General features: G+C 47.1%; 1 protein-coding gene across 2 annotated transcripts; it reads right to left on the bottom strand.

The window, feature by feature from the left end:
• Positions 1 to 910: 910 nt before the first annotated feature.
• On the bottom strand, positions 911 to 6,744 carry LOC148074523 (protein regulator of cytokinesis 1-like). Of its 2 annotated transcripts, none has more exons than XM_087797101.1 (14): positions 6,605 to 6,744; positions 3,503 to 3,635; positions 3,315 to 3,437; positions 3,023 to 3,256; positions 2,786 to 2,956; positions 2,579 to 2,728; positions 2,349 to 2,496; positions 2,154 to 2,290; positions 1,995 to 2,090; positions 1,772 to 1,918; positions 1,604 to 1,711; positions 1,455 to 1,541; positions 1,265 to 1,393; positions 911 to 1,202 (listed from the first exon to the last, which is right to left on the bottom strand). In XM_087797101.1, exons 1-14 carry the CDS (start codon positions 6,613 to 6,615, stop codon positions 1,137 to 1,139), a joined length of 1,740 nt encoding a protein of 579 aa, XP_087653227.1. In that variant the 5' UTR covers positions 6,616 to 6,744; the 3' UTR covers positions 911 to 1,136. The 2 variants fall into 2 exon arrangements, with proteins under 2 accessions (XP_087653227.1, XP_087653228.1); XM_087797102.1 differs by having other exon boundaries at positions 1,470 to 1,541.
• Positions 6,745 to 8,546: the final 1,802 nt, after the last annotated feature.

Below are 8,546 nucleotides of genomic sequence, written 5' to 3'. Positions count from 1 at the left end.
GTGTCATTAAACATCAACTAGTATCAACTCTGGTGTCATCAAACATCAACTAGTATCAACTCTGGTGTCATCAAACATCAACTAGTATCAACTCTGGTGTCATGAAACATCAACTAGTATCAACTCTGTTGTCATGAAACATCAACTAGTATCAACTCTGGTGTCATGAAACATCAACTAGTATCAACTCTGGTGTCATGAAACATCAACTAGTATCAACTCTGGTGTCATGAAACATCAACTAGTATCAACTCTGGTGTCATGAAACATCAACTAGTATCAACTCTGGTGTCATGAAACATCAACTAGTATCAACTCTGGTGTCATTAAACATCAACTAGTATCAACTCTGGTGTCATTAAACATCAACTAGTATCAACTCTGGTGTCATGAAACATCAACTAGTATCAACTCTGGTGTCATTAAACATCAACTAGTATCAACTCTGGTGTCATTAAACATCAACTAGTATCAACTCTGGTGTCATTAAACATCAACTAGTATCAACTCTGGTGTCATTAAACATCAACTAGTATCAACTCTGGTGTCATGAAACATCAACTAGTATCAACTCTGGTGTCATTAAACATCAACTAGTATCAACTCTGGTGTCATTAAACATCAACTAGTATCAACTCTGGTGTCATTAAACATCAACTAGTATCAACTCTGGTGTCATTAAACATCAACTAGTATCAACTCTGGTGTCATTAAACATCAACACATCACAACAACACACACACACACACACACACACACACACACTGATGATACAAGAGTCACACATCACAACAACACACACACACACACTGATGATACAATAGAGTCACACATCACAACAACACACACACACAGAATTACTAACAGATGTTTGATCCATCAATGGAGTGAACAGGGTCAAAGGTCAAACTTCATTTGAAATGTTTATTTACAGAACAAAAGTTCTAAAGTAGTTTCAAGTCGATCTCAAGTATTTCATAAAAACAAATAAAAGAATCTTGAAATTAAAGGAAAGTAACATAAGAGCAGGAAGTGAATCCAGGACAATATTTACATTTCCCCGTCAAAGGTCACGGGCGGGTCACGGGCGGGTCACGGGCGGGTCACGGGCGGGTCACGGGCGGGTCACGGGCGGGTCACGGGCGGGTCACGGTGGAGTTGAGGACGCTGGTCACGGCTCCGGACGCTTTGGTCAGATCCCTCTGTGGGTCAAACACGGGTCAGAACTTCTCGAGCTGAACCTTCAAACTGACGCCAACTTTACCGCGAACTCTGAGTACGAGTCGATGCTGAAGGTGTGATCCTGAGGCGCCGGGTTCCTGAGCAGGTGCGAGATGTTCTCCTTGTTCCTGTCCAGAGCTCGCAGCGTCTTGTGTCCCGGCGTCCGCAGGCTCTGAAGACACAAGGTTCAAGGTTAAAGGTCAGTTGGATCTTCTGACTCTAACGTTAAAGACCTTCTGGATCAGAACCTTGCTGGTGGACGCCGGTCTGCGGCACGAGGTCCCTGCCAGGCTGTCAGGTGTGGACACGATGCTGTTGAGCTGCAGAGAACAAGTGTTTGTACGTGAAGGTGCTTCAGGTCAAGGTCAAACCTTCATCTCACTCGTCGAACTTTGACGGGCGTCGGCGTTCCAGCGAGGCGTCTCTTGGTCGGCGTCTTGACGGTTCCGTACAACATCTCCTCCTGGATCATCTTGCTCTTCTTCATTTGCTGGAAGAACATTCGTCTCAACATGGTTTTCACAACAGACGTGGACAAGTCTTCACTGACCCGCTCCAGCTTCTCCTTCTCCTTGTCGGCGTGATGTTGCTGCCACTGCAGCTGCACGTACTGGAGGAACTTCTGTCCGTGGATGAGGAACCCTCGTCCGTGCTGCTGCTCCCACGCGTCCATCTGAGCCTTGAGGACTTTCTCCAGCTGAAGACAAACATCTGAGTTCAGACATACAAACTATCCAAGTTGGATTCCAGGTCTTCACACCAACGTTCCTCACCTTGGGGAGACTCTTGGCCAGGTCGTTCCTCTGCTTCCCTTCCTTCAGCAGGTTCCCTCCTCGGTTGTTGAATCTTCCAGGATCGTTGGCTTTTCTCTGAAACAAACCAAAAGATTAGATGTTGTCCTTCGGCAGACGTCGATCTGCAAGAGTTCTCACGTCCAGATCCAGGTAGACCATCCAGTTGTTCTGCCACTTCCTAACCCCGTCAAAAAGGTCCTTGTGCTCCTGGAAATGTGTCTTCAGAGCTTCCACCTCAGCCTCGTGCAGCTCGAGCAGCTCTTCTGTGAAGTCGTCTGCAGAACAAACCAGTCTCAGATGAATGAAGTCCTCGCAGCGTCTTCTCTTCTGTACCGTCCACGTATGGAACGAACTTCTGCTGCTGCTCCTGGCTGTAGAAACATCTCTCCCACAACACAGAGATTTCTGCTCGGATCGACTCGACGACACTTTTCATGCTCAGCATCTTCAGCGCCTGCAGACGCTCGACCTCCTGCTGGAGCTGAAGCACGACAAAGGTGTGAGATGTTTGTCTGAAGAGCTTCTCTTCAACGTGTCTGACGGTCACGAAACACTGGTCTTACTGCTTCCACGTTCTTCCTCTTGGAGTCCACCATGTGGACGGAGACGATGTCGCGCTCGTCCTGAGGAACCTTCAGTCTCTCCCAGAGCTCCTGGACTTTGGTCCTCAGAGCTGAACAATGAAGCTCCTTCTCAGCTCTTCGATCCTTCAGCTGTAAAGCAGACATGATGATGAATATTTCCCCACGATACTGTGACCCGAGACGGACCTGAGCCAGGAGGGTCTTCAGAGCCTGGATGTTGTCTGTAGACAGACAGAACGCGTCGTGGTCCTCACAGGTCGCAGCGACCTCGAAGCTGCTCTCGGGTTCCTGCTCCAGCTCCTTCATGCACGACACGATCTCGCGCTTCACACTCACAAACTCCTGGTGGCGCCGATCCTAGAACGACAGCAGCTCCCAGTTGAGAGAACGATCAGGAAAATGACAAACGCATTTTGAAAACACCTTCTCGTGGGAGAGAAGGTCCAGGTGAGAACGAAAGGCCTCGAGCTGCTTCAGAGACGGAGTGACTTGCTGGTCCACGCTGAAGGCTTCGCTGCACAGGATGTCGCACAGATCACGGTCTCGGACCACGAGGCTCTTCAGCTCCTCCATCCTCTGCTTCTTGTGTTCCTTCATCACCTCCAGACGAGTGCGACTGTTCTTCTCCCTCTGCAACACACTCCAGCCTTCTCCTTCCTTCAGGGACACACAAGGTCAAGGTCCAGACCAGGACAGACTCGAGTCAAACGTGCACCTCAAACGGAGGCAACTGAAGTTCTCTGCACAGAACGTCGAGTTCCTGCGTGTACGAGTCGATGTTCCTCAACAATCTCTTCTCCAGAGCTTCTTCTTCGACGACCATTAGATCCAGAAGACTCTGACAAGTGGTGAAACCAGGGATGAGTCGAGAGCTTCAGCAGGAGGTTCATATTCTGGTCTTACTTTGATGTGTTCGTGGACATCGTTGGTTCTCTCCAGACGCTGTTCCTCTGGGATCCCTATGTTCTCCCAGATGTCCTGGAGCCGGATCAGCGCCCGGTGCAAGTAGGCCACGGACTCTGCTGCGTGGACTTCACTGGAGAACACGGTTGAAGGTCATGTCACAAACATCTGGTACAGTTAGTTCAGAATAACGTGTTTAAAAAGGTGAAGGAACATGAAAACAAGTCAAATAAAGGATGTAATGAGTAGAAATACATCGTGAAACAATACAATTGGAAAAAATACTTGAATTTCATAAGATTTGACAAAAAGTCCAGAAATAGCAGCAACAGTGTCGACATCTTTCTTTACCGAGTTAAAATGTAGAAACTAAGAGAAGATTTATGAACTAATATTACATCACCTCGGTTTAAAACTGCTTCACGTCTGTGGTTCATGGACAACAGAGAACGACAGGTCAGTTGTTCTACGATCTCGTGGTTTTGCCTCATGAACAGGATTTTTATGTCAAGTTTTCTAAGGATCAGGTTCTGGGGACTGAGCTGGTGACCCCGTTACTTGAACTCTGTCTGGAAACATAATGTTGTCTCTTCTGGTGATCCAGGATCCCTGGTGCACCATAAACACAACCTACAACGTAGCAGAGAACCATGAAGATACTCTCTGCAGCACTTCACCGTCTGTCTGTCAAACCGTCTGTGGCTCTTGGATAAAAAAAAACGATCTTATTCTCAACAGTCCAGAATATTACTCCGTTCTAGGCGAGTCAGTGTTCTTTGGAAAATGATACCAGGATACGTTTTCTTTTTTTAACAATGGACTTTGCAGGGGATTCTTGTTGGTAGCTCGGCTTCACAGACGTGGTGCGATTGTTACTCACAGACGTGGTGCGATTGTTACTCACAGACGTGGTGCGATTGTGACTCACAGACGTGGTGCGATTGTGACTCACAGACGTGGTGCGATTGTGACCTCACAGACGTGGTGCGATTGTTACTCACAGACGTGGTGCGATTGTTACTCACAGACGTGGTGCGATTGTGACTCACAGACGTGGTGCGATTGTTACTCACAGACGTGGTGCGATTGTTACTCACAGACGTGGTGCGATTGTGACTCACAGACGTGGTGCGATTGTTACTCACAGACGTGGTGCGATTGTTACTCTCAGACGTGGTGCGATTGTTACTCACAGACGTGGTGCGATTGTGACTCACAGACGTGGTGCGATTGTGACTCACAGACGTGGTGCGATTGTGACTCACAGACGTGGTGCGATTGTTACTCACAGACGTGGTGCGATTGTTACTCACAGACGTGGTGCGATTGTTACTCACAGACGTGGTTCGATTGTTACTCACAGACGTGGTGCGATTGTTACTCACAGACGTGGTGCGATTGTTACTCACAGACGTGGTGCGATTGTGACTCACAGACGTGGTGCGATTGTGACTCACAGACGTGGTGCGATTGTGACTCACAGACGTGGTGCGATTGTGACTCACAGACGTGGTGCGATTGTTACTCACAGACGTGGTGCGATTGTGACTCACAGACGTGGTGCGATTGTTACTCACAGACGTGGTGCGATTGTTACTCACAGACGTGGTTCGATTGTTACTCACAGACGTGGTGCGATTGGGACTCACAGACGTGGTGCGATTGTTACTCACAGACGTGGTGCGATTGTTACTCACAGACGTGGTGCGATTGTTACTCACAGACGTGGTGCGATTGTTACTCACAGACGTGGTGCGATTGTTACTCACAGACGTGGTGCGATTGGGACTCACAGACGTGGTGCGATTGTTACTCACAGACGTGGTGCGATTGTTACTCACAGACGTGGTGCGATTGTTACTCACAGACGTGGTGCGATTGTTACTCACAGACGTGGTGCGATTGTGACTCACAGACGTGGTGCGATTGTTACTCACAGACGTGGTGCGATTGTTACTCTCAGACGTGGTGCGATTGTTACTCACAGACATGGTGCGATTGTGACTCACAGACGTGGTGCGATTGTTACTCACAGACGTGGTTCGATTGTTACTCACAGACGTGGTGCGATTGTTACTCACAGATGTGGTGCGATTGTTACTCTCAGACGTGGTGCGATTGTTACTCACAGACGTGGTGCGATTGTTACTCACAGACGTGGTGCGATTGTGACTCACAGACGTGGTGCGATTGTGACTCACAGACGTGGTGCGATTGTGACTCACAGACGTGGTGCGATTGTGACTCACAGACGTGGTGCGATTGTTACTCACAGACGTGGTGCGATTGTTACTCACAGACGTGGTGCGATTGTTACTCACAGACGTGGTGCGATTGTTACTCACAGACGTGGTGCGATTGTTACTCACAGACGTGGTGCGATTGGGACTCACAGACGTGGTGCGATTGTTACTCACAGACGTGGTGCGATTGTTACTCACAGACGTGGTGCGATTGTTACTCACAGACGTGGTGCGATTGTTACTCACAGACGTGGTGCGATTGTTACTCACAGACGTGGTGCGATTGTTACTCACAGACGTGGTGCGATTGTGACTCACAGACGTGGTGTGATTGTTACTCACAGATATGGTGATTGTTTTAGCTGCCAGTTTAAAGCTTGATATGATTTTAGATGAACATTTTCTTCACTTCTGTTTACGTTCCTCCGACTTTTATTAGTTTCTCAACTCAAAGAACGATCTTCTTCTGAACAGTGTCTTGAACGAGCCTTATAACTGTTTTCAAAGGATGAACACAGTCAGCACATGTCAGTTGGTCTTTAAATGTCTCCTGTTAAACACATACATTTTTTCACATAAAAAAACTACTGAACTAAAAACTGCTATTTTTATTGAACAAGCCTCTTTCAGTTCATGATTTAGTTTCAAATAATAAGCATCATTCATGTCTTTTCCTTTATAAACCCTTTCAGAAACTTTCTTAGAATGAAGAAGTTAAACTCTGCTACTATTTTGAACACAACTGTATATTTATTCAAAATATAACTTTATCAAACCATAACACCATGAACGTCAGGCTGTTAGCTTAGCGGCTAACATAGCTCTAGAGAATGAGCAATAAAACGGTCAAAATACCAACCTGACTCTCATAGTGTAACTTCTGACGAAGGCGAAACTGCCTCAAAAATATCTTCTCGCTTATATATCTTTAAAAAAAAGGTAAAAACATTTAAAAACGGCCTCCAAGTAAAATCCTGGCGCGTGAAGACGGAACTGAGCCTCAACGTTTGTAGCAGCGGGAGCCGTTTAAATGTCACACGTCACAACAACAGCTGCTATGATTGGCTGGGAGCTGCGACGGAAGCGGAAATGGAAGGTCGGGCCTGCAGCGATTTAAATGATCAACATTGACTTTTACATCTTCAGCAAAAACATTCATAATAATCGATTATTAATCGATTGAAATGTCGATTATTTTTGCTTATTTGTGTGACACTCACTAAATAATGACGCTCTTCGTCATGTCACTTCAATCCGCGGTTTTTAATTCGTTATATTAAAATAAATAACGTGTGATGTTACTTGCTAAGAACGTGTGTAACAATAAAGTGCTTTAATGTCACATTTTCATGTTTCATTGATTAAAATCTTGATCTGAATCATAAACATCTTCTGCAGCTTCATCACATGTTTAAGAAACTAGTGTTGCTTCATAATTACATGTACACACAAACACTGATGATACAATAGAGTCACACATCACAACAACACACACACACACTGATGATACAATAGAGTCACACATCACAACAACACACACACACTGATGATACAATAGAGTCACATCACAACAACACACACACACTGATGATACAATAGAGTCACACATCACAACACACACACACACACTGATGATACAATAGAGTCACACATCACAACAACACACAAACACTGATGATACAATAGAGTCACACATCACAACAACACACACACACTGATGATACAATAGAGTCACACATCCTTCTGGCAGTCCATCGATAACGATGATGACGTTGCTCCAATTTTAATGAATAGACATTTATTGGGTTGTGTTGCGGCGGTCCATAGCCATGTGACTGTGCAGGCCGATGCGGGATCCGCAGGTTTTGCCACAGGAGGGACAGAGGTACGTAGCACTGGAGGGTGTGGGCCCTGTAGCAGGCTGATGCCTCAGTGCACGTCGCCGTATCCTCCTCTCTGTGGCTTGCTCCTGAAGGTGAGCAGTTCCCTGGTGGCAGGAGGAACTCCAGGTATAGCGATCAGCAGCCAGGGACTCTAGTGCTGCAGGTGAAATTTTGCACTGCTTCAGGAGGGTTTTAAGATGGTCCTTGAACCGCTTTTTTGGACCACCAGCAGATCTCTGGCCGTCCAGAAGTTGGCCGTAGAGGATTTGCCTGGGCAGGCGGTGGGCAGGCATACGGATCACATGCCCAACCCAGCGCAGGTGTTTCTTTGCAAGGAGCACGGCGATGGTAGGTGTGTTGGTCCGTTCAAGAATACCAGCATGTGGCACCCTGTCTTCCCAGGACACACCCAGGATCCTTTGAAGGCAGCGGATGTGGAAGGCCTCTAGTGTTTTTATGTGCCTCTGGTAGGGTGTCCAGGTTTCCGACCCGTACAGCAGTGTAGAGAGGCAGACCGCCTTGTACACAGCTGCTTTGGTGGAGCTGGTGAGGTTCCTGTTGTGGAATACCCTGGATCTAAGCCTGCCAAAGGCAGCGGAGGCCAGACCGACTCGGACCTGGATGTCATCATCAATGTTGCAGGAAGGGGACAGAATGCTGCCTAGGTAGGTGAAGTGAGGGACGATCGAGGGTGAAGGTACGCACATGTGTTTGGTGGGTGAACTCCTGGACAACTATCTGTGTTTTCCTGATGTTGATTTGGAGACCAATGGCGCTGTAGATGGATGCGACCACGTTTAACGCACGCTGTAGGGATTCTGGTGAGTGGGCAAGGAGAGCACAGTCATCTGCATACTGTAGCTCTAAGATGTGTTGGTTGGTGGTTTTGGTGAAGGCTTGAAGGCGCCGAATATTGAA

The sequence above is a fragment of the Callionymus lyra genome, chromosome 8 (genome assembly GCF_982586985.1).
Source record: "Callionymus lyra chromosome 8, fCalLyr1.hap1.1, whole genome shotgun sequence".
In the NCBI taxonomy this organism is placed as follows: Eukaryota; Metazoa; Chordata; class Actinopteri; order Syngnathiformes; family Callionymidae; genus Callionymus; species Callionymus lyra.
The sequence above is the reverse complement of the archived record's forward strand: the minus strand, read 5'-3'. Positions and strand labels throughout refer to the sequence as shown.

Coding starts and splice junctions, on each gene's coding strand:
- LOC148074523 (XM_087797101.1), bottom strand. Junction 3,257..3,314: donor TTCAGTTGCCTCCGTTTGAG/GTGCACGTTTGA, acceptor GTGTCCCTGAAG/GAAGGAGAAGGCTGGAGTGT. Junction 1,203..1,264: donor ACTCGTACTCAGAGTTCGCG/GTAAAGTTGGCG, acceptor TTTGACCCACAG/AGGGATCTGACCAAAGCGTC.